The 26189-nt window shown below is 51.0% G+C and overlaps 1 protein-coding gene and 1 long non-coding RNA gene across 2 annotated transcripts in view; one reads left to right on the top strand and one right to left on the bottom strand.

Annotated features, from left to right (window-relative positions):
- FGF18 (fibroblast growth factor 18) overlaps window positions 1-19829 on the bottom strand; it is a 73426-nt gene extending 53597 nt beyond the window's left edge. Inside the window, exons 1-2 of the mRNA XM_085073230.1 lie at window positions 19404-19829; window positions 19108-19144 (exon numbers count right to left, since the gene is read on the bottom strand). Coding sequence (XP_084929356.1) covers window positions 19108-19144; window positions 19404-19435 — 69 coding nt within the window. The 5' untranslated portion in view covers window positions 19436-19829. The remainder of the gene's footprint in view (window positions 1-19107; window positions 19145-19403) is intronic.
- LOC146431017 (uncharacterized) lies at window positions 12464-14673 on the top strand. The gene is made up of 2 exons (XR_014855000.1): window positions 12464-12608; window positions 14505-14673. It is a non-coding gene; the product is annotated as an uncharacterized LOC146431017 (long non-coding RNA).
- Window positions 19830-26189: the final 6360 nt, after the last annotated feature.

Below are 26189 nucleotides of genomic sequence, written 5' to 3'. Positions count from 1 at the left end.
TTGAGTGCTACAACTCCCACAAAATCCACTGCTTTTCATTCATAAAAAAGAAAATCCAACCATACCTTAGCAAACTATTTTCAGGAAACAGTAATGATTCCAGAATAATAAGAATGAGAGTTTCAAAAGATCAGTCGGAGGAAAAATAGAGGATGTGAAAATCAAACAAACTCATCAAACAGATTTCTCCCTTGCTTTCTGCAATCCATTACATTTGCATGGTGATTTCATGAGGACACCTCAGGCTTCCATGGGGCAGCTCTGTGCAGCCTGGGCTGCAGAAGCTTGCAGTGGTTAATGCTGGAGCTGTCAAACTTGACAGACAGAAGCTGGACAGGCTGTGTTCCAGGGCTCCATATTTGTTCCCATATTCACAGGAATAAGCTGGACTAGTATCACCCAACAGTACATTTAACTCTGCCAGTCACTTTTGCCCTTGGCAGAGCCATCCAGGGAGAGGATGAAATCCTCACCTGCCATCTCCCTGTCCAGCCAGCCACTCAGCATCACCGCTTTGGTGCCAAGTATTCCCTGAGCAGCATTACCTTGGACCTGCCCAGCTTGGCCCTGGACAGTGTCTGATCATGGCAACCCAAGCCTTGGTGTGGCAGAAACCCTCACAGTCCACAGCACTGAGACCTCCCAGTGTGGGCACTGCTCTGACACACAGGATCATGGAATATCCTGAGACAGGAGAGACCCACAAAGATCATCAATCCAACCCCAGCCCTGCTCAGACACCCCAACAATGCCACCCTGTGCATCCCTAGCAGTGCTGTCCAAATGCCCCTGGAGCTCTGGCAGCCTCAGGCTGTGCCCATTCCCTGGGCAGCCTGGGCAGTGCCAGCAGCCTCTGGGGGAAGAACCTTTCCTGTTCTCCAGCCCAAACCTTTCCTGACACATCCCACTTTGCAAATCAAACCCACCCTGAGACACTCAGCCCATGGAAAAAAGACATGATTGGCTGAGGATGAGGTGTTACTCTGCAACAGCTTTCACAGTCCTTATCTACAGAAATCACTTCTTCCTCAAGCCTAAGCTTTCCAAAATATCCCCCTCTATGCTTGAAATGTGCTGTGGTTTCTTCCAGGCAGTTTTGCTGGGGGAGAGCTGAGCTCCAGTTGCTGCCACTTCACCACAGCTCTTTCCGACACCATCAAGTTCAACAAGAACAAAATAAAACTCCAAACATTTCCCCCTTCCCACCATGCCTCCCACGGGGTGCACTCTCTGCTCCAGAGGAGTTTTCTGTGTTCATTCATGTCCCCTACTCTCTGCTGGCCAGCAGCAATGTCCTTCACACTTCCCATGGGCCGCACTGGACCCCACATCCCTGAGAGGCTCTGGGCTGCTGCCACCACTCCTCACTGCTCACACCACAACACAAATTTCTCAGAAGTCGTTTCATGCCCCTGTCCCTCCTCACAGCATTGGTATTGCTGCAAAGAAATCTGCAGCAGGCTTTGCAGGACAGCCCCAACCAAGCCCTGTGAAACCATGGACTGGGGAGCTTGGCATGGTACAACTACCTTAACAAAAAAACAATCTTTTTCCTTGATGGAGAAAACACTCCTGCTGGAATGAACTGCCCTGCTACGGAGGAATTAAACCCATTCTGCAGTTCAGTCTATTGCAAGTAGTTGTCTGTAACTGGTTTTGAGCAGTTGAAACAGGGATTCAAGAAACAAAACCTTGAGAGGAAACCATCAAGACTCATCAGTCCAGAACACACAAAGAGCTAACAGGTCCCCAGCACAACCCCCAGCACAGCACTCACCCACATGCTGTGGAGCAGGAGGTCCCTCTTGCAGCAGGCTCAGCAGCCACCTTGCTCCTGAACAACTTAAAAACCTTAGCCCAGGCCACAGGTGGCTCTGCAAAGGTGAGGCACAGGGCTGGGGACACTGCCTTCTCCATCCCCAGGGTGCTGCTGGCCAAGAACACCATCTGTCCCCTCAGCCCTCTGCTGCTTACCCTGTCTCACCCAGGGCTGGAGTAGCCTGTGTTGGCCACACCAGTGGGGCTGCAGTGGAGACCAGGGCAGAGCTCCCAGTGGGGTGTTTCTGAGACAAAAGCTGCAGCATCCCACTAAAAATACTTACCAGCAATTCGTTCACCTCTTCAAGTGAGACCCGAGCCAGATTCCTGAGAAAGCTGCCAGGTTCAAAGCACTCATGAACTTTTCTCCCCTTCCCTCCGCCAGCAGCAGCCTCTCCCCAGGGCAGATATTCCTGCTGCAAACCCATTTGGCCACAGCAGCAGGGCAGAGTGGAAACCCCAAGCCTGCTCCTCTGAAACTGGTCAGGCATTTCCTAAATCCTGGAAAAAGGCTGAGTTATTTGCCACAAGGACTTAAAATGTCACTTTAAAGCACAAGCCTGCCAGGTTCAAGGTGACATCTCTGCTCTTCTGCTTGATACCAGCCCAGTCGAGATCTCCACAGAAACAGGAGCAAAAGAACAAGATACGGAAAACCCAAAGCATACTCAGGAAAACCCTGCTGTCAGCAGGAGATGGAAGATCATCAAAGACCAACCTCCCATAAGAGAACAAACATTTGCAGGGGCAGCACCTCAGCGATGATGCAGTGCTTATCCTGGGAGCTCCTTCCATCCTGGGCCCCTGACATCCTCCAAGGAACACAGATCCCTGTTCCCACTGCAGAAAAGCAACTCCCTCTAGGGTAAAACATGGCAACTGCCGAGCAGTGCACACAAGTTAAGGGCAGGATTCACAAAATACCTTTCTGCATTTCATTTGCAAAGGCAACAGAGATGTGGCAAAACAGCAAACAGCTGATTCAGCAGAGATGCCTGGGGACCTGATTGAATCATCCCATTTGACATCTCCTCTATCAAGTGTCCTCTCTGGAAATCTTTTACTAAGCTCCAGTTGGTTCCATTCCTGCTCATTCTGACAAGATAGCACCCAGTGACCCTCTGTGGGAACGGTACCAAGGGGAAGGGACCTCCTCAGGAGTTCTGCTCACTCATGCCATGATTTGGCAGCCTCTGTGCAGAGCTAGAATATGGAATGATGGTTGTGCCCAAGGACAGGGAAGTTAATCCACCTAACAATAACTGGAGGCCACTCGGGGGATTTACTGAACTTCCATGCCTGCTTTCAGGACTGGCTGACATGAGCTGTTTGAGACCCCAAATCCCTTCCATAGTTTGAACCCTCCCCTCCTACACTTTTAGTTTGCCTTCTCCATCATTCAGCCAAGCTGCTTCCTCACTCCCACCATCTCCAGCAGCACTGCTCTGAAGAGAGACATTTGCAGGTTCAGGAAAAGTATCAAATCCGTGTTATGGACACCACCAGGACATCCCTGGAAACCTGGAAATTCACAGCAGTCTCCAGGGTTACAGGTCTCCTGCTATGAGCAGCGAAAAAGTCTTGTCTCCCTGATCTCACTTTCAGAGGTGCATTCCAACACCCATGGGGATGCCCAGCCTGGGGACAAGCTCTCTGGTTTCTCCATGCCCCAGTGAAACAAAGCCTGTGGCACAGGGCAGGGGGTCACCCTGGACCTGCCCTTCCCTGACTGGCAGGCTGATCCCAGGAGTCAAAATAGGAAAAGGAGTTGTATGTAAAGATCTCTGCAAACGTCAAGTTATGATTCAGGGAGAGAGTGACTTCTCCTCGGGTCTAAAAACCCAGTAAATTCTCATTACTGGCATTCCTTTTTTTCCCTCCAGTTCCCATGCACCTGGGATGCTAGGAATATTGATGAGCCCTGGCTTCAGCAACTGTTGGAAGAGTCAGGCACACAACCCTCTTTAAAGAGCAAAGTACACAGCTGTACCAAACCCCAAAATCCCCAGAAAGGGGACAGGGAGGACACAAGATTCATTCACCCTGTTCCTGCAGAGGCCAAGGGGTACCCAGCACTGCTGTGCCCAAGGCAGGCTTAGCTGTGGAAATTCTGTTGGAGGCTCCTCAGCAGGAGAGGAAAGGGAATGGGGACAAGAGCACAACATGATCCAGCAGCAGAGCAATTCCCAGGAACAAGGCACTGGAGCTCCCAGGATCACCGAGGCTTGGTAAAGGCAAAGTCCTGGGTAGTGCTGGAGAAGAGCAGTCAGGATAAAAACATGAGGAGGCCAGAAAGTTACCTGGAACCAAATGGCAACTTGTGAAATAGCAGCCATGAAGATGATCTGCCCCTCGTCCTGCAAAGTTTCTCCCCATTTTAGTTGCTCCCTTTGCTGATAAATTTCCTTTTCCTCTCCCCAAGTTACCATGATCAAGCACCTGCAACACTGGAGTTGTTCCTGTGCAGATCTCTGCTCATGTACAAGAGAAATGTCTCTATTGACACAAGTCTTGCAAGCTATTTCTGGAATATGCCTTTCCAGAGGTGATTTTGATAAGTCATTTGATAATTTATTTGAAGCATAAGATGCAAAATTTCCTTTGTCTCTGCAAGGGAGATATTTGATTTTTATCCTGCCTTATGCTTTGCTTGCCTTGCAAGAACTATTCCATGAACTGTAAGGCAGGATGATCTGGATGCTCCTTGAACCCCAGACAAGCCCCCTGGGAGCCTTGCTGACATAGGAGGGAGACAGAATCACTTTCCATTTGAAAATGTGCTACTTGCTTGAAAATGAATCTATTCAAATCAATTTTCCTGGGAAGACCCACTTCTATTTAGCAAAGCTCAATCAGTTACAGTCACCATGAACAATCTTTTCCATTTCCTATAATTTCTCCAGGGTGACCCTACCTGTAACCACAGTTTGAGATGCAGAACTTGCAGAAGTTATGAGCAAAGCATAATTTCATTTGGAAAACATTCCCAATGTAAGACCAAGATGTTGAAAAATGGCTTAGAAGTTCACACTCTGTGAACAAAATGTATGGCCAACTCCAAAAGCTTCAAGGGGAAACAGAAGACATGGGAAGCACCTCTGTTTCAGCACTGGCACCCAAGATGCTCCTCCTCAAGCCTGGAGCTCTCACAGGTCTGCAGAGAAGCTGCCAAGTCTTTCCCCAGACCCCTGCCAGAGAGAGAAGTGAACACTGAAGTGACCTAACCCCAAGGCACGTTGGAGATGTGTCCTGAATCTCCCAAGTCACTCCTGCCCTCCCCAGGATGATGCTCCTGTACCATCAGTGCTGCTTGCAGCCTGCTCACCATGGTGGCAGAGTGCTGCACAACCTGCTGGCATCATCCCAGAGACAAGGAAAAAGGCTTTGCAGCAGAACTGGGGGCTGCCAGTCACACCAGCCTGGCACCTGCTAACAAAAGGATTGAGCATCAGTTTGGCATCCTGATTTCCCTCTATGAAAATCCTGCTGCCACAGAGTCCCTTTGCTGAGCAACCACAGAATGAATCCTAGAATGGCCTGGGTTGGAAAGGGCCTTAAAGATCACCTCGTTCCTGCACTCCACCATGGGCAGGGACACCTTCCACTAGCCCAGGCTGCTCCAGCCTTATCCAACCTGGCCTTGGACACTGCCAGGGATCCAGGGGCAGCCACAGCTTCTCTGGGAACCTGTGCCAGGGCTCCCCACCCTCACAGGGAAACACTTTTTCCTAATATCCCATCTAAACCTACCCTCTGGCAGTGTGAAGCCATTCCCCTTTGTCCTGGCATGACCTTGTAAATTGTTTCTCCATCATTTTTGTCAGCTCCCTCAGTGCTTCACCACTGCCTGCTCCTGCTTGAGGACAGATCAATCCTGCTTACACAAGTCACTCTCAGTGCCAACCCCAGCCTGCTGACCTGGGCCAAAGGGCTCCATGAGCATTTCTGCTCCAAGTTATCAACTCTGCTCCAGGCTGTTCCATGGAAAACCCACAAAACCCATCAGCATTAAGAGGAAGAAATAAAAAATATCCTGGCTGGGTTGGTCTGTAAAGGCTCTTTGTCCAGCACACCTGCCAGCAGTCATGGAACTTCTCCTTCCCCAAAAGCGCTTTGAAATACATTCTCAAGCCCTATTATCTCTCCTGTTTACACCACACTCCCTCTATTATCAAGAAATCTCCAAATAATTTATAAGCCCACAAGCTCCTGCACTAACAGGGCCATAAATCACATTTATAAACCACATCACCTACTGATGTTCCCAGGGCTGCAGTGCCAGGCAGGCCAGAGCTGGACCAGGAGGCTCTGGGAGAAGCACTGATCCTGAGCCCTCCACAGTGTATTCCAAGGAGAAGGCAGCTCTGTTCTGCATCAGAGGTTTGTTTTTTAAGTATCCAGAGAGGATCCCAGCCAGTGTCCTACCTTACTGTGTTCTCCCCATCCGACCCCAATACAAGCACACAAAAGAGGGTTTTCTTTTCACAAAGTCAAACCAAAGAAGGAGGATGTTTTTGGCTGTTTTCCTCAAGGAAAGAGGTTGCCCATCTAATAATCCCTAAATGGGCAGTGGGTTGTTGGGCTTTCATGTGTGCCTCTGAGCTTCCCCTTGCCGTGCCAGGTCGTTGGTTTTCCTTTCCACAGAATTGCAAAACCCCTGAATAACAAGGTTTGTGCATGGAAGTGCTGACACAACCCTTAACTACAGCATCCTGAACATGATACCAGAATAAGGACGCTCCCTGTGTGGCCCAGCCTATGGATAAATAAAGCACTTCAGCAGCCAGCACTGACAGATCATAAACCTCCAGGAGCATAAATACCAACAACAACCCAAAAAGATTAGAGGGCTTATGGGCGAGGCAGGCTGGGATGATTTAGAGTTGGGGTGGAAGGGTCATTATTGCAGAATAGGTGGGGGTGAGTGTGCCACAGAAATCAATAAACCATTCTGCTCCCAGGGAAGGAAGGGGCCAGGCTAATTGTGCAAACACACATTTTCTGTCTGAGGCTGGAGCTCCCCGACTCACCCAGCACGGGGGATGTAGGGAACTCTCACCACTTGCTGAGGAGCAAGGACCTCACTCCATCACTCGTCCCAGGAGCTGTCACTCAGAGCAGAGCTCACCTAAGGCCTTGCTGGGCACAACCTGCTGCCAGAAGCAGCTCCAAATGAATGCAGATGCAGGCAATGTTCAGCTCCGTTCATTCCATTTTCTGTGGAGTTAATACATAGCTGGCTTAGGTGTCTCAGTCACTTTCAGCATCACCATCAAGTCAGAGCTTTTCCAGTGCCCAGTGCTGAACAATCCCCCAATGGGTCCTGCCAGCACCAGTTACCTTCAAGCACCAAAGACAACTCTGGGATCCATTTCAACCTGATAAAATAACCCCATTTGGAAGTTTCCACACTGGCATCAGAGAGGAAGGTGGACACAAAATGAGCCACAGCAGCTCACTGGATCCTCCAGGGAGGACAGACCCAAAGCTTTGCAGATGGGTTTCCAGGCACAGAGCTGCTGAGGCACAGCGTTCAAAGGCAGCAAGCAATTCCTCCTTTGATCCTCCCCATTCCCAAATTTTCTGCTTTTTTCCCCATTCTCTTTCTAGGGAACACGGTAGCGACAAAAAGACACTAGCTTTGGAGAGTGAAGCCTATTTATAAACAGAATAAATCTATACTATACAAATAAATAGCTATTTGTACCTAAGGGGCCAAGGGTAGCCAAAAGCCCACTTTTGAGACACCCCAAGGAGGGAACCAGCAGACAGTGGCAATGCCTGTTATTCCCATGAAGAAACCTGAACTCACAAACATGTACAGGTGCAAATGATGGCAGTTTTACTCCAGCTGATCAGAAATGTTGCTGGTGGTAAAGCACAGGAACTTGCTCTGCTCTCCCTCTGTGCCTGCTCTGTTCCTCCTCTCTGTCTTTCCAAAGGTATTTAAAGAAAACACTCTCTAGATCAGTTAATAAAATAGCTTGAACTTTGCCCAGATCATGTCAAGCTTACAGCTTGCAGTGAATGGATTTCAACTTTACTTGGGATTTTAAGAGTTTTTAAAACAAGTAATTTCATCTTCCCTCCAGAAATAAATTCCTCAATGGCTTCACTGCAAAAATATTCCCAGCAATGGACAATTCTGCTGCTTATGTACTAAAGGCAGCCCAGGAAAAAAAAAATGAGATTACTACTGAGCCTTATCAAAAATGTGGCATAAACCATGTGTTGACTTTAATCCAAACCAAACTGTCAATCTGCCTTCAGGATCCGATATAACAAACATGCAAGCCTAGGGCCAGGAAAGAAAAGCAGGATTTGTTTTCTAATAGAAGATTTGTTCTGATCTCTATTAGCCACGCTTCTGCCTGGAAATATTTACACTGCAAATGCTGGGCAAATAGGATTTCTTATCTTTCTGCTTTGTTGACTTAGGGAAAAGTCTTGTTTGGTATTAATTAATTTAGATTGCAGGTTTTCCCATTTTCAGGGAACAATTCTCAGTGGTTTTGGAAAATAAGTCTGGTTTTGAAATGCTTTAAATAGGGGAGAAAAGGAAGTAGTGGTAAAATCACTGAGGTTTGGACTGCTGCATCCCTGCACAGCTTTGGGGGTACCAGGGAGAACCCCACACATTTTACTCCATCCATCATCAGTCACTAGCAGTGGGAAAAATGCTGCTGGGGGGAAATTCAGGCCAGCTATGGGAAGACACAGAATGAGACCTTGTGGCATGAAGCTAGAGACTCCCCAAGAGCCCTTTCTTTGAGCTACCAGCATCCACACCAAGCACAGGGATGCTGTAAAGCATCGTGCCTCGTCCAGACATCCCCAGTTCCCTGTCTGCTCTGGGAATGCCCACAGGTGCCACCCAGCCAGGCCACCACCCAGCACAGAGCAGATCTGTGAGCTCAGCCTTACTTACCTCAGGTCAGACTTTGCACAAATTTCCTTTGGAAGTGAAACCCCACAAGTGAACCTGGTGGCTCTCAGCTTCTTGGCACACATGGTGATGGTGCACACTGGGGAAATCAGGCTCCCAGAAATGAAAGCTGAGCAAATAAATTCCATTTTCTTGTTTGCTACATTTAAACAGCAATTAAATTCCTATTACCTACTCTTTCAACATAAACAGCACAAAGCAAGCCCTCTGCCTCGCTGGCAGACTGCTCCCATTTATTATAGGACAAGGGGGAATGGGTTTTAAGTAAGAGAGATTTAAATTCGATATTAGGAAGAAATGTTTTCCTCAGAGGTGATCAGGCACTGGCACAGATTGCCCAGAGAATCACAGAATATTCTGAACTGGAAGGTACTCATTAGGATCACTGATCCAACCTCTGTCCCTGTCCCTGCACAGACACCCCAACAATGCCACCCTGTGCATCCCTGGCAGTGCTGTGCAAACACTCCTGGAGCTCTGGCAGCCTCAGGCTGTGCCCATTCCCTGGGCAGCCTGGGCAGTGCCAGCACCCTCTGGGGGAAGAACCTTTCCTGCTCTCCAGCCTGAGCTGCCCTGGCCCAGCTCCAGCCGTTCCCTGGTGCTGTCCCTGTGGCAGGAGCAGAGCTGGGAGCTGTCCCTGTGCTGTCCCTCGGCAGGAGCTGCAGCCCTGGGGAGCTCTGCCCTCTGCTGTGCTGAACCAGCCCAGGGCCCTCAGCTGCTCCTCGGTGGCCCTGCAGACCTTCCCAGCCCCAGGTCCCTCCTCTGGACACTCTGGAACAGCTTTGGATCTCTGATATTGTGGCACCCAAATTGCCCCAGGGCTGGAGGTGAGCCCAGTGCAGAGCAGGACAATCCCCCCTGGCTGCTGCTGGGCCTGATGTCCCAGGACAGGGATGTCCCTCCCTGCTCCAGGACACTGCTGACTCAGATCCAACTGGCCACTGACCAGGACCCCCAGGTCAATCTCCAGAGTGCACTGCTTTCCAGCCTCTCATTCTCAGTCTGTCTGTACATCCAGGGCTGCCCCATCCCACTTGCACACTCTGGCACCTACCCTTGTTAAAACTTCGTATTGTTAGTGATTTCCCAGTTTTCTCATTAATCCAGGTACCTCAGCAAGGCCCTTCTGCCTTCAAGGGAGACAACAGCTACTCACAATTTTGTATCATCTGCAAATTTAGTCAGTATCTCTTCAAACTTAGCATCCCCTCAAGTCCTTTTTCAATTTGCAAATAGAGATGTTGAAGAGCACTGGGCCAAAGAATTAGTGGATGCTTCATCCCTGGAAGTGTTCAAGGCCAGGTTGGACAGGGCTTGGAACAACCTGGGATAATGGAAGGTGTCCCTGCCCATGGCAGGGGTGGAATGAGATGGGATTTAAGGTCCCTCCCAACCCAAACCATTCTGGGACTCTATGATGAGCAGGGCAGACCCTCTGTGCCAGCCAGGGCCAGGAGCACTGCTAGGCAGAGCTGTTCTCACTCCTCCCTTCCAACCTGAGATGTTCCAGCTTTGAGAACACCAATGGCAAAACTCACACAGTCCCTCCCATCCCCACAGCCCGTGGTCAGGCTGGCACAACCCAACGCCCAACATGGAGCTTCCTGTCTAATTCCAGCTGAAGGTGGTGTGACTGCCTGCTCCCTGGGATAAAGCTGCCATGTGTGTGCAGCATCCAGCTGCACATTCCTGTTATTCCTGTAGCAGAGCTGCTGGTTTCCTATTGATTGCTGGGGGGCTGTTGGCTATTCTGATCTCAGCTGGTCGGGAATCTCCCCAATCACCGCAAGGTCGTGACCACGGGGTCAGAAACCTGCACTGCATACATCATAATTTATTGTACAGCTAATCAATACTGCACTGCACCATGCAGGCCTACAGTGCAGCCTCACACCCAGAGACTGAGGCTGTTATACAGGATTGTAACCTTCTGGCCTGGGAGAGTAAAGGGGTCAAACCCAGGTGCCATGTTAGAGTTGGAGAACATGACTGGAAATGAAGCACACACTCCACTCACTGTTGGTTTGTACAATCCTAAAACCCAGTCAAATTCCACCTATGATGTGAATTCAGCTTGAGAAAGGAAATACAATTATCTGATCAGGTTTGTACCTGACACTCCAATGGGAGAAGCAATGCAGCCACACTGTGAGGAGATCACCCAGGGTTTGACAGGAAGGAAGTGACTCCAGTCTCTGTGGTTACAGTACTGACAGCTTTCCAGACCATCCCTCTCTTCAAATGGATAAAAAGCATCAGAGAAGCAGCAAAATGCCCTTCTATTCAAAATATCCTTCATGCCACTTTCTAATTTATATTCCCAGGGCTTCCCATCCCACCAGCCATGCCCACAGACACCCAGCTTACACACTACACACAGTTATTTACCAGGCTCACCATTGCTCCTTGCATTTTTCTGTTAATTCTGGATTTCTGTGCAAGAGTAGGTCAGGGTATTCCAAAACACACAGAAGCTTTTTAACAAGCTGTCCTTCAAAATAATGTCAAAGATAGTGTTCTAGAAGGAAAGAAAGGGATTTGAAATACATAGCAGGAGAAAAAGGAACTGGGAGGACTAAGAAGTGCTGGGAATATCTTGTAGGAAGAGCAATCCGTTATGAATTGCTGCATCTGGTATTTGTATCTATGCAATATGCACTTCTCTGGGTTCACCAAGGTTTAGCAATCATCCAGTTGGACTTTAAAAGATGAACAGAGGAAGCCCTGCTTCCTCTCAGTGCCATCCCCTTGTTGCTTCCACATCCAGCCCCCCAGCCTGCCCCATCTTCCCTCTCCTCATGGGTGAACCCCCAGGCTGCACTCTGCATCTCCTGTCATCACCAGCCATACAACAGCAAGCAGGATGTGCTGGATCATTCCCAACTTCCCACTTCTTACCACAAAATAATTCAGATTGGAAAAATCTCCAAGATCACCAATCCACCTGTTAACCCAGCACTGCTAAACCATGTGCCCGAGTGCCACATCCACACATTTTTTGAACAATTCCAGGGATGGTGACTCCACACTTCCAGTGTTTGACAACCCTTTTGTTGAAGAAATTTTTCTAATACCCCATCTAAACCTTCCCTGGTGCAACTTGTGGCCTTTTATCCCAATGCCACAGCCTCAGATCTTTGCCTTTCCTCCCACAGCCTCCAAAGCAGTGTTCACATCAGCCAGCATCAGCATCAGCCAGCAGGCAGCACCTGCCCAGACAGGAGCCTTGTGCAGGAGGATCATCAGACACTGCTATTGCTCCCTGAGGTCTGGAGGTTAAAGGCATTCTGGCTTTCCTGGCTGCAGCAGAATCAAGTCAATAACTCCATGAAAAAGCAAACACAGACAGTGAGCAGGGTGTGAGCAGAGTCTGGCAAAGGGGGACGATGCACTATCACTTCATGGACAACACTGCCATGTGGTTCAGCCTGAAATCCAGCTGTTTGTGTGGGCAGAGCAGGCAGGAAGCTGTGGAAGCACTGCCCGGGGAAGTCAGCCCCACATGGAAGCACCAGGGGCAGAGACCCACAGCCCAGCCCCTGCAGGGGGAAGATTGGCACGTTGGCTCCCACCCACAGCAGCCCCTGGGGCTGTGAGGAGGTAGCACAAAGGGAAACACACAGACCATGACAGGCTAAGCCTCCTCCTTCCTCTCTGTTCCCCTTTCTTTCTCTTCATGCTATGGCGAGGCTGCTGAATGGCAAAAGGAAAATACTTCAGCAGAGCCAGACAGCCTTTTATATTTTGGGTTTTTTTTTTCTTACTTTCCCTCCAGCTGCTTTGCCGGATGCCTAATCCTCCATGGACATCTGCAAGGTACTAGGACACAGAGGCGACATACCAGGTAGGCAGCACACTGCACTGCTCTGCATAATTTCTGCTTGTAGCTGCTGTTATGGCACAGCAGGTGACCAAAACACAAAAACCCAGAGAAGGAAAGAAAAACAATCCTGTCTGGACCTGTCGGGACCTCAGATACCCAGGTGGAAGCCCCCTGGTCTCAGCAGCAGAGCACAGCAAGGTCATGTCATGTCCTGCAGCAGAGCACCTCACAGGCAGAAGGATATTTAGGTGCCTCCCTGAGCCCAGGGCTTCCCCAGCATGACCTACCCCAAGATTCCCAGGGCCAGAGCAGCTCGCAGACCCCAGCAGAGACCCTGGCAGGAGGCATCACCACCCCTGTCCAGGCACCAACAGCAGCCATTCCTCTTTTCCCTTTTTAAATCATGATCCCCGAACACATTTTTCACCTGCACTTATCGTAACAGATATCCAAAGTACCCATATCTGTGGAAAAACAAAGCAAGAGCAGCCTTACAAGGGAGGAGAGAGCACAACAGAGTCCTAAGGAAAGGAAGAGACATAAAAATACTCCCAAGGATGTGGGAAGAAGCTTTTATAGATCCAAAATAATGATTTTTCAGTCCCAGAGGAGCTCACTCTTGAGCTCCCACAGCAGAGGGAGATACCCACTGGCCCAGCCAACCAGTGCAGACCAGCTCAGCACTATCAGCTTACAGCAAAATCAAATATTCGTGAGGTTGCCTGAGCCCCCCAGTGCTGCTCATCCTCCCTGAGCCTCCTGAAGCCCTCAGCAGTCACTCCTGCCACCAGCTGCATCAACACATCCCAGTCACACCCACAGAGCTCGGGAAGTGCCACCCTTTGCCCGTTCTGCTCTTTTCTCTCCCACCTTGGTACTCTATGGCCAAGCTGCTCTACAAGCAAAAACCAGTTTTGTGTTTGAGCAGGAATTCCTCTTGTGGATCCCACTCCAAACCCAGCACTGCTCCAAACCCAGCAGCACTCCGAACCCAGCACCTCTCAGAGCCCCACACTGCTCTGAACCCCTTCAAATCCTGCACCACTCCAAACCCAACACCATTTGACTCCATCCAGTCTTGCACAAGTCAGGTACAATAGGGAAAGCAAAACAGAAATACAACACAACCACCACACTGCATCCAGTTAAAATCTGGACCTCGTGGTGTTCTTCCATGAGCTCCCTTTAACAACACCCATGTCCTTCTCTTCCTCTGAAGCACATCACACGTCTCTGGAGCTTTGGAAAAGTAAACTGCACTCACACAGGGGTGCAGAGTGAAGCCTCCAAGCAGCTCTGCTCTGCTGCCCTTTGCCACAGAACACCCAGAAAGCCAAGTCCCCAAATGCTGAAGCAGCTCACATGTGTGTCAGCCCCACTGGGGTGAGAGTCTCAAAACAGCCTTGCAAATCTTCTTGCTAAGCATCTTTGAGGAGTCTTTGTGGCAGAGGACCTCTCCCAGCACACTGAGGAGCCAGGCACCTTCAGTGAGAAGCACAGGCAGGGTGTGCCCAGGGCAGGCAGCCAGCAGCTGCTGGTGGGGCACAGGCTGCATGTTGCCATCTGTGTAGGAGCAAGACCAACATCTACACTCACCCCAAGCTAATCTGAGTCTGGCTTCTCCCACGGGAGAGCCCGAGCATGCAGCAGCCCAAGCAGCAGCCCACTGCCACTCAGCTTCCTTGCTTCAGCCCAGGGAATTTTCCAACATGTCTCCTCTTCCTCCAGAAGCCCAAGCTCTCCAAAGTTCAGGAGGCAGAAGCAGGATACACTGGGCAGCTTCAGGACACAATACTTCATAGTCTGGTGCAATAAGGCAGCAGCAGGGAAGTCAGCCACATGGTTGTTTCCAGGAGAGCAAGGGCATTTGAAACTGGAACAAACAATTTAATATGCAACAGGACCCTTCCCCTGCAGGTTGCAGGCCAGCAGAGCCACACCATCAGGAACTGCATCCACCACCATGAGTCCAGCAGCAGCACAGAGCCAGAGGCATGGACCATCCCATCAACTCCAGCCCGTGATGGGGCCATGCACTCCAACATCACTGAGCTCCTCCGCTAATTAAATCAGACTTTGCTCACGCGGTTTCTCTGGTCTTCTCTCTGCCTAATAATCAAGCCAGGTGCAATCAGAAAAATTGACAGAGAGCTGTCCAGCCTTTCACAGACCACCTTTGTCATATTCTGTCCTTCTCAGCATGACTTCTCCACCCTTGTGGAGCAGGAGGCAGGTGCTGGCACAGGGATGCTGTGCTGAGGACTTGGTGCTTCCAGTCCAGGTGAGCAGAGAGGGCAGGCATGGGATCCCCCAGCCTGGGAGCCCCAGGGCTCTGGGTTCCACCGACTCTTGGCATGCAGGGCTTGACCGTGAAGACAGGAGCAGCACAGCCCACTGAGGTGCCACCTGTCCTGTCCCACAGTGCTTCAGGGGCAATGTGGTGATTCCCAAAGCTCCATCCTGGCAGCACACACAGCCTTGGCTGCCTCCTCAAGAGAGACACTGTGCCACCCGAGGAGGCAAAAGGCAGGTGGGTGCCCATCTGTAGGAAGGGTAGACATGAGAAAACCCTTGCTGGTGACATGCAGTCCAGCAGCCTGCCTTTGGTGCTGCACCAGGAGGGCAAGGCCAGGGCAGGCAGGGAGCTGTGGCTCCACAGCTGTTGCACACCACAGAAAGGGCAGCCATGCAAGGCGAGCTGGGTGGGCTGTGACCAGGACCACCTTTGGCTTCTCCACACTAGTATCCCCAAAGCCATTTGGTGGCACTCACCACTTGCCCTGTTTGTCCCAGGGAGGACAGCTGTGGAGCAGCAGACAGGGAGAGGGGAGGGAGCTGCTCAGCAGGCTCAGGCCTCTGACATGTGCCGCGTGTGGCTTCGCCAGACCGCAGGATCTGGCTCACTGAATGTGTGGAAGCAACACTTCTCTGTGTCTCACTTTACAAAGCCCCAAACAATAACTGTCTGTTGCTGCACAGGAGCTTAGGAGAAACATAAGTTGCTATTGGCATGGCACACAGCAGCCTTCCTCTTACACAACACCAGCAGATGTGAAAATAGTCCAGTGCTGCCTCGTGCGTTCCCCTGACCTCCTGTTTGCTTCTGGATCAGATTCCAAAGCTGGATCTTAACCTACAAGAGCCATAAAAGAAAAGGATTTGGCCCTATCAGGGACCTCTTCATAATCTAAGACAGATGCACTCCATGCAGAAGAACATGGTGAGGTTTATCAGGGCAAGGAGGAGGCTGAGGCAGGACCACCCTCTGCCCTACAGTACAGCCAGGGCAGCCCACACTGGCATTGTCCCCTGCTCTGGCTGGCCATGTACTCGAGGGGGCTCAGGGACAGCAGAGCTGGAAGCTTTTGCAAACCAGGACAGCACTCAAACCCTCACATCCTACTGCTCAACCTCACTAAAGCTACCTCCAGCCCCCCCAGCAAAGGGGCCCTCTGAGGACCCATGTCCCCAAATTTGTTATCCTCAGGGTCACTGGTGCTGCCAGAGCCAGCACCACATGGGACAATCTGCTCCAACTGTGCAAGGTGCTCCTGGGCTTTCTCACCTGCTTGAACAGCAGAGATTGACTCCAAAGCCAAACACAAAACCACTCTGGGACATACAGGATGAAAAAGCACATGGAAGAGAAATTGCTCCTGGAAGTGTGCAAAGGTAGGAGAATAAACTGAAGGATGCTAAAGACGTGATAGAGGGAGAGTTCAGTAACCATCAGTGAAAGGGCATCCCTAAGAACAGCCTCCATAAATAAATTAATGCCTCCAGGGTCCACGAGGGTATCCAGTGTCCCTGCTTTGGAACCTGCAGCAACCCCAAGCATCAGAGGGACTTCCTAAGATGTAAGAGAAGAAAACAAGACAGGGCCATTGCTGTCACAGGGGAAGGGACTGGTGAATGACTTGTCCTCCAGGCAGCCCTGTGGGATCCAGGGCCACTCCCAGGGCTGTGCTGCACCCACACTCCAGCAGTGCTCCCCTCTGACCCACCACTGAATGTGCCAGTCCCCATCCTTCTTGGTGGAAATGTCACATGGCAGCAAAGCCCTGGAGGAGTTCAACTCATCCAGGGCTCTAAATCCCACTCCTGGAAGCTCCCAACCCTCCAACCTCCCTGTGGCCGAGGCTGGGGAACACCTCCCTAGTGCTGCCATAACCTGCCCCTAGGAGATGCTACACCTGACTGGGTGACCCACTGTTGGCTGTGAAGGTGGCCTTAGGGTCTATGAGAAAGCTTTCAGCCAGATCTGAGCCCCCAGCCACATACCTGCAGCAGCTCACACATCAAGGCACCACAGGCCTCACACACGAGGAGCTTACAAAACATACCCAAACCATGGTGTTTTGTCCCAGGATACCTCCAGCCCCACACGTGCTGGAGGGATTTCTACCACTGCAGGCAGGGCCACAGGGTACTAGGCAGCAGCAGAGAGTAATGCTAAGATCAACACACGGGACAACCAGCAGATCAGGGCTTGAACGGAGGGTGAAAGGCAGCCTTAGAATATAATCCATTTCAGGAGCTCTTAAATCTTCCCAATACAACACAGAGCCCTTTAAGCAAAACTAAACAACTTTCTTTAGACTAAATAAATATTAAACCTAAGTGATGCATTAATTTACTCCAGTTCACCAAAGGCTAACTCCTACCCAAACTGATCATTATAAAAGAAATCCTATAATCCCTCGCTCCCATTCAGCTTCAAAACATGTAATCCCGTGAATAAATCCAGAAAGAAAGTGTAACAAAATGGGCAATAAAAACTTACAGCATTCACATCTTTTCATCTACCATTAATACTGTAAACACTCACTTGAAGGCCCTCGAGTATGACTAATCTAATGTTTTGGCTCCCAACGCTAATCGCCGAAGGAGCTCCGCTCTCCGTGTGACACCCAGAGAGCTCTACTGCCCCTCCAGCCACAGCCAGGACACTTCACAGAGTCCAGCACAGCCACCCCACCTCACATCCCCCAAAATGCTGCAAAATCAGCACGAAAGGGAACAAGTATGGTTCTAATAGCACCAGAGCACAGAGCTTTCTTCTTTTTTTCCTTTTTTTTTTTTATTATTTTATTGCTTTGGAAGCCTGCAAGCTCCAACTGTATAAATGCCAATAACTTTGTTTTAAGGCTGCTGAAGTAAGAGATCAGATTTTAGCAAGTGCTTTCCAGGCAGCCAGCCAAACTTTTTCTGATTCACTAAAAGCACCAAAGGGAGGGGAGAGGAAGGGGGCTGGAGGGCTGATTAACTTCAGTTACCGCACAAGCACAAGGAAAGGTCTCCCTGCTGCAGAGGGTGCCGGCACTGCCAGCCCTGCGCAGCCTCTTACTCCTTGTGCTGAAAAAAACATGCACCAGAGAAACAGAGCAAACACCTTCCAACCGCAGGGTAATTTACAGCTGTGGATCCTCTCCTGCTGGGGAGGTTGCTCCACCAGGGGAGGCTCTGCCGGTGTTGGGTTTGAGCTGCAGTTTTTGGAGGGGATGTGGAAAAAAGTGTGATCAGGGATTTTTTGGATGGGTAGGAGAGCAGGGGATGGGGCTGGTTAGGGTTTTAGCTTGGCCAGAGGGATGGAGACCCTCCAAGGCTGCAGCTGAGCTCATCCAGGACTATCCCTTGCTGCCACTGGGGATCTGGAGAGTCTGAGCAGGTGCAATCCTGGCCCAAGCACAACTCTGGGCCAAGGGGTGGCACAAGTGGCCCCCAGCCCCGGCAGCAGAGTGGGCTGGAGCCACTGGAGAAGTGGCACCTGCTCTGCCTGGCCCCACAGGTGGGTCTGCTGCAAGATGGCCAGCTCAAATCCCTGTGGCAGTGAGGGGCATGGCCACGGCAGCAGCTGCCATCCCCATCCCGCGGGCACCTGGGCTGCAGAGCCTCGCTCAGGGTGTTCCTCCAACGGCTTCATTCCTGCCGAGGCAGGATCAAAGGCTGGAGCTGACTTGGACGGCATTCTACTGAATAATGGGGAGGGAGCACGCAGCCTCCTTCTACTGGCTGGGAAACTTGTGTTTTTCAAAGCATCAGTTTTTGGGAGTGAGTTCCCGAAGGGAAGAGGGGAAAAAAAAAAAAAAGAAAAAAAAAAAAAAAAAAAAAGGAGGGTAAAGAAAGAGGGCGAGCAGGAGAGTGCCTGCTCTTCCAAGGCAAGTGCATCAATCAACATTGTGCAAGGAGAGTCCAGCACTCCCTCTCACATCATTAGCCAGGCTAATGCACTCCAGAGGATCCCGCTACGGCAGGCTACCGGCGCACCGGCTGCACCCCAGCCCGCTCCGGCGGCCAAGCACAGCCGGGCACGGAACGGGAGCTGAGCACAGGGGGAAGCCCCGGACCGGGGCAAGTGACACTCCAGCATCTGGTGCGGGGATCGGTTTAATACAGCTATAAAAACTAGAGGGAAACAAGTGAAAGCCCCAGCCAAACCTGCCTGGCACTCGAGGTCAGCACGCCGCCTTTGTTTCTATTTTACTACCAAAAGCGAGAAGAGGACAGAAAGGGCACGTACCTGTACCTGAAAGCACAGCAGCAGGAAATGTAAACATCTGGAGAGGAGAAAAAAAAAAAAAGCAACAAAAGATCAAATGGTGCGGTAAAATGGTTAAAGTTGATTTTTTGATTTTTTTTTTCCTTTGTTTTTGTTTGCAATTTTTTAAAGGGTGCAGAGCGATGCTCTGCTTATAGAAAGGCTCAAGTCCCCATTACCACCTGGTTGCAAGGAAAATGCAACCGGAGCCTCCAGAATGAAAGTTTAAAAAAAAAAATTTAATTTAAAAAAAATTAGAAATATGCCATAATCCTTACAGGCAAGTGCAGGCTGAGAGCAGTGAATACATCGCTGGGCGAGGAGGGGGTTGGCCGGCGGCTGGTCGCTAGCGGAGCGCAGTCCCCCGCCGCCGCGCTGACATGGGAGCGATCCGGCCGGCGAGCTCCGATCCGCGCCGCGCTGCTCCGCGCCGCTCCGCGCCGCCGGGAAGTTGTGGTACCGCCCGCTCTGCCTCCGCCGAGTGACTCGTCAGGCATCAGCTCTCCTCTCCCCCTGTCTCTCCTCCTCCTCCTCCTCTCCCTCTCTCCGCCTTTGGGGGGATGAAGGTGCTTATTGTCAGTAACTTCCGATCATCAGCAAGTGCCCCCCCGCGTCCCCCCGGGCCGGGCCAGCCCCGCCGGGCGGATGGAGCCTCTCGACCGCCGCCGCGCCCCGCTCCGGGCTCCGCTGCGCACCCCGCGCCGCGCTGCGCGCTCCGGCCGGCGGCATAGCGATGCGCGGGGCGCGGAGCGGGAGGCGGGACCGGCCGGGCGGCCCCGGGGGCTGGCACCGCCTGCGCGGAGGGGGCACCGCCCGGCCGCGGGGCAGCGCCGGCCGGGGAAGCGCTTTGTACAAAATAAGTCAGGGAGGGGGGTCGAGCTGCCCCGAGCCCTCCCGGCCCGACAGAGCGGGCGGCGTCGCTGCCGGCCCGGGACGCGAGGGGCTCGGAACCCGCGGCACGGCGGGCGCCGCTCCGCATCGCTCCGCCGCACGTGTGGCCGCCCGGGGTCAGCTACGCCCTTACCTCCGAGAGGGCGGCGGCGCGTCCCGTGCCCGCCGAGCCCCGGGCGGGCGGCAGAGGGGCCTGGGCAGCCCCGGCTCGGCCCCTCGCGGGCCGGGACAGCCCCGGCCGCCCGGTCCATGGGCCCGGCAGCGCTCGGCGGCGGGACGCGGCCGGCGGGGTCAGAGCTGCGGCTCTCGGCGCTGCTGCCGCCGCTCCGCACGGCTCGCCTGCCCTCCAGCGGCCGCTCCGCCGTCCCGCGGGAAAGCCCACAGGCTTCCTCCGCCTCAGCTTCGGGGAGCGTTTTTGGTTTCTTTTGGGGCTTTTTTTAAGGTTAAGGAAAAAAAAATTCACACGCTGATAGCGTGGGGTAACTCTTCCCTCGTGTCTGAAAGCTCGTTTAGAGCAGACAAGATGCCAGGAACCGTTAACCTCCACGCACAGCCAAACTCTCCAGAGAACACCCAACGTCAGTTAACACCTTATTAAGACAGAACATAACCATAGCTCAGAATTCTGAGCTTTCCAGATTCTCCACTCGAATAACAGTGTGCATCAGTGCAGCACGTCGGGCCCAGCTGCTCCCAGCCCTGCAGGGACCGAGGTGCTCGCTTCCCCAGCACTCTCAGCCACAAATCCAGCAGCATCTTTAATCCCTGGAGTTCATCTCTGGGGACCCTTCAGGCATCAAGTCACAGGGTATTTTGGCCTATTGTTTCAGGCCCAAGAGGCACAGAAAACATTAAGTTTTAAAACAGTGATCAAAGCAAGTCCTTACAAAACCTCCAGTGCTAACACACCTCTGTGATGTATCTAACAGACTTCAAACTTCTGGTCTTATGGATCTGCAAGAAAAAAACCAATAAATCCAAACTGCTGTCTCAATTGCTGATGTCACCAACATCACAGGCCCCATGCATCCCATCCCAGCAGTCCCATGGCACCTTGCCACAGCTGAAAGCTGTTTTCACACATGGCCAGCAACATCAGAGCCACCATCCTGAGCCCTACAAGTTGAGCTCACCGAGATGCCTACACTGGAACGACACAGAATTTAGCTTAGATGTGAAAATATTCCATATATCCCTAATCATCACCAATACCTCATTTCTTGGAAGCAGTTTGGGTGGGAGAAGCCCAGCCAGTGCCATTTTACACTAGTAGGTGTTGCTCAGTCACCCACAGGAAAGGCACCCACCATGTAGGGTCACACCCAGTGTTTCCACATGCACCTCACCTCACTAACTCCAGTATCTGCTGCCCAATGCACACAGGAGTTCTGCAAAGCCAGAGGCAATAACTCCTCCAAAACACTCAGTCACCTGTGAGTGTGAGCTTTGATTGCTCCTCAGGCTTTTCATCACCTGCCTCCAAGAAAAGGCTCCTTAGATGGCGACTGATGGCTCTGCCAACACCCAAGCTGGGCCAGGGCTGCTGCACCTGGGTGGAAGCAGAACAACTAGAAAAGGAATTGGTGAAGCTGCCACTAATATTTATAATTTTAATTGCCCCAACAGCAGGTAAAATTACAGCTACATGTGAGCTACACATGGAAAAACTCATCACAGGTGACGCTGGCCCAGACCGTGCTGACATGCCATGTGCTGGCAGCACAGCTGCTTCCCACAACCACAACCCAGCTGCAGCCAAAGGACTTGGATCCACAAGGGCAGATCCTTCTGCCCTTGACACCTCAAACAGCACAAACTGACAGGGTAACACCAGGGGTTGTTTGAAAGAGGGCACATGGGGGTTTTATCTTATCAATTATTTCATTTGCAATCACTCATGAATTCTTTATTTAAACTAGATCCATGTTTTGTGCCTCAGTAGTCTGGCAAAACCCCTTAATCTTTAATATCCAAACAGTCACCTGGACAATAATACCAATACTGGGTGAATCTCAGACTACCAGCCTTGACCAATCCAGATGGGGCACAGAATAGAGAAGAGGCAGCTCATATGTATCTCTGAAAAACACAGAAATGTAATTTAGCCGCATGCTATGTTATGAATATGAGCGTGTGTGTGTGTGTGTGTATAATATATATACTATTAAAAGGTCCACACCCAGACCTGTTGCTCCACTGCTGAAGGCTCCTATGTGATCAGATTCTCAGCACAAATACAGCCAGAGTAGCTGATGCCCACTGGAAAAGCTTTAAGGCTGTTGTCTTACAGCACACTCAGGGTGTGAAGGCTGGTGCAGCATGTTCCTAGAGCTTGATGTTCTCGACACTTTATTAAGCAAGACACAGGCCAGGTAGGTCTGTGCACTGCAGGGTGCCCTAGGATCTCTCAGGGTTACTGCCTTCCACTCACCCTTGCAAATGCCTGAATTAAGGCTGTGTCCTACAGTGCCCCAGTGGCTTATTGGATTAGTAACTGCCCTTCAGCAGCTCAAATCAAAGTCTGAGCAGCCTGACCTTTCACTTGCAGGGCACTGAAGGTGCCCCCAGTGAAATGAGCTTCCCTTGCCCTGCTCCACTGGTCCATGTCACACGAGGAGCAGGCATTTCACAGAGCATGAAGCCCATTCAATGGGACCAAGGACTTAAGAGCATGCTTGAGTGGGAAGACTTCCCACCCCGGACATCCCTTTGGAATGTGAAACGAGAAGCCAGCAGGAAAGGCCAGGATCTGCCCAATGCATCTGGAACACCAGGATTTAAAACGAAAAAACTTGGGCTGACATTTTACAAAGACCAAGTTCAGCTCTACATCCCAGCTCTGCTGCTGGTAAGCAAATCCATGAGCTGTTTGCTCCTGTCATCTGCATCTCCAGCCTTGGGTTGTTCCAATAACCAAACTTTTGCTTACAGAAGATCAGATTGAAGAGGATTTCTGAATTTGAAAGCCTTGGCAAAAAGAAAGATAACTTTCAGACTGGCTGGGGTGCATGTTCTGTCTTTATCCAGTTTGCACACAAAAAGACAACTTCATCTCAAGGTAAGAAACACTTCTGCAATATAATCCAGACAGACAGAGAAGGAGGGGATGCTTTGCAAATACTGCCATTTGACCAAAGAGCCACCTCAAAACAACCCTGAGCTGTCCAGGACAGGACTTCAGCCTCAGCTTCACCACATTCAGGCACAGTCTTGCAGAAGGAACATGGTGAAGAACAGTCAGGACTTGGATTCAGCCACCACAAAGCACTGGAAGCACAAAGCACAGAGCCATACACACATACAGAACTACAGAATGGTTTGGGTTGAAAGGGACCTTCAAGATCATCTAGTTCCTATTCCTTGCCACAGGCAGGGACACCTTCACTATCCCAGGCTGCTCCATGTCCTGTCCAACCTGGCCTGGAACACTCTGTGCCAGGGCCTTCCCACCCCCACAGGGAAGAATTTCTTCCCAACATTCCATCCAACCCTGCCCTCTGGCAGTGGCAAGCCATTCCCTGTGTCCTGTCCCTCCATCCCTTGTCCCAAGTCCCTCTCCAGCTCTCCTGGAGCCCCTTTAGGCACTGGAAGGAACTCTAAGATCTCCCTGGAGTCTTCTCCTCTTCAGGCCAAACAGCCTCAGGTCTCTTAGCCTGTCTCCAGAGCAGAGGGGCTCCAGACCCCAGAGCATCTCCATGTCTTCCTCTGGACTTACATATAAATGAAATCCCCATGAAAATTCTGCAAGCCATTTGCAAATCATCAGTGTGAGGGGTGGCAACCTCCAAGAGCCCTGTGGATACTCACACATGGGAGGAGAGAGAGAAAGGGGATACAAAACAAGTAAAGCTGCAATTTGCAGATGCACATGCATTCCCTGAGGCAGAGAGCTTTGGTGTTGAGAAGTTTTGGAGCAGTGCAGCCGTGGGAGGTCCCTGCTGAAGGACCTTGGCTCACCGTGGGCCATCAGCCAGCACCTGCAAGGATGGAAAGCTGCTGGGTGCTGGTGCTCAGGCCCTGAAGATCACAGATTTCTCACATGCCAAGAGGCACAGGGAAGGCCCACTTATCAGTTAACTCCAGATGGAATTCAGGTTCTAGCACACTGAAGTTTTCCCCCTGGATATAAATAAACCACGGAGGAACAAAAGCAACCTAAACCATACACTGTCAGCTTTTACACCCAGATTTCTCCAAGCCCTGAGACAGATGATGAGCCTGGGAGATAGCCCAGACTCAATGTGTGTCTGCAGTCACTCTGCTGGTTCCCTGGACTTTGAAAACACACAGAGACACATGGAATGAACTGAGTGAAGGTGTAAATACCGTGAAGGCAGAAATGCTGAATTGGAACATGCATAACATATTACAATGAAAAAAAAGAACCCAAACCAGTGCTTTTGCTGCTGGATGCCCTTTGCTCACAGTTTTGAGCTTGTGACCATTGAGCTGTGCTCTGTAAGTCCCACAAATCCACTCTGAAACACATGAACTGCACCATGCCATGCCATGCACCATGCCATGCCAGATCAGCAGCATTGATCCTGCAGATAAATACAGGCACCAATCCCCTGTGGTGACCCAGCACCTGGGTGGGTTGGGGTCTTATTAAGAGGCCTGAAGACTCTTGAGGCACAGGTGTGGTATGACCCCATTGTTTCAGTAATAAACATTTGCTATTTAATAGCAAATTAAATGCTAGGAAGCCCTACTGGAAAGAGGTGAAGTTTATCCAGTCTGGAGGTTGGATAAAGGCAACACAGCCATAATTCAGAATTAAGCAGAGAATATCTCTCAGGAATAATTTGCGGCACCTCAATGGTGAGTGAGAGAGCTCAGCCCAGCCAGAGAGTATCAGCCTAGCTCAGCCAGTTTTCCCTGCTGTGACCAATGCAGGCTTCCTTTGGCCAGAAGGAGCTCCTGCCTTGAAGAACACAGGCTGGAAGGGCACTTAATGCGTGCCAAATATAAACCAACATAAAATAACAGAAAATGGATTAATATAAGAAATACAATTAACAGGTTATTGAGCATGGCAGCTTTTGTTCTGTAGCATTAACAGGAGGGACAACAAACTGGGGCAGCCTTCTGTGGACTGAAAGGGAGGGAGCTGAGGCAGGGCAGAGAACTGAGTCCTGGGAGAACAGAGGTGGCCAGGAAATCCCAAAAGCCACCAGCAACCAGCCTAGTGCTGCAGACAGGTCATCCCAACTCCAGAGAGAGCAGGAATGCTCCCAGGAGCTTGTGCAGCCAACAGCCCTCCCTGGACTCCTTGGGAACAGAGGCACCACAGCATCCCTTCCAGCTCCCGACCATATGGATGTCTCACTGCCCCTTGCAAAGGGAGAACCCACCATGCTTACAGCCCTTACTCTGATGTGTATGTGTTGCAAGAGAAAAGAAACCCAAGAGAGGCAGGCATATTCAGCAGGCAAGGTTTCAGAGTTTACAAAGGTTTTTCTCCACTGGAACACCCCTTGGATTTCAACGGGATTTGGGGACTGAAATCTCCAATTCCTCGGAAAGCTCCAGCATCCTCATGAACTAATCTCAGTGCTTTATCAGCAGACCAATGAGGCAAATGAAATCACTGACAATGATGGACATCTCAAGCTAAAGGACAGAGCAGTGGGTTAGTTCAGTAACCTGCTCTCCTGGCTATCCAGCCCCCCTCAGCCACTGCCTGTCCCCACCCTGGCCACCCCAGTGTCTGGCATGCCATGGACACACATGTGCTTTCCTTGATCCCAGTGCCCAGGAGCACTGCAGCTCCCCTCTGAAAGCACGTGGCAGCTGCTAGAATGCTTCTGAAGGGAGGCAAGAACAAGCCAACCTCTGCAGACAACCCTATACAAACCAGTGGGAAATTCCCCTTTTCAGCCTTTGCACTGCATTAAATCCTAGGGCTTGGCTCCTTGGATTTATATTCCTCTATGGTTTCATTTTTCCCTAAAAAAAAAAAAAATTAAAAAAATTCACAAGCTGTTAAGCTTCAAAACTTAATATTTCCTCAACTCAGAGCTTTTCAGCTCAACAGCTCTTAAACATAAACCTCTTTGACTGAAGTCTCCTGAATTAAGCTGTCTCCAGCAAGTCACCATCTCAGCCCCTGTCTGTTGGATGATCAACCCCTTCCCACACCACCACCCTAGGCTCATTCATGCCCTCTGCCC

Source organism: Lichenostomus cassidix, chromosome 13 (genome assembly GCF_008360975.1).
Source record: "Lichenostomus cassidix isolate B80296 chromosome 13, HeHo_3.0, whole genome shotgun sequence".
Lineage (NCBI taxonomy): Eukaryota > Metazoa > Chordata > Aves > Passeriformes > Meliphagidae > Lichenostomus > Lichenostomus cassidix.
This window is presented reverse-complemented; position numbering and strand designations above follow the sequence as displayed.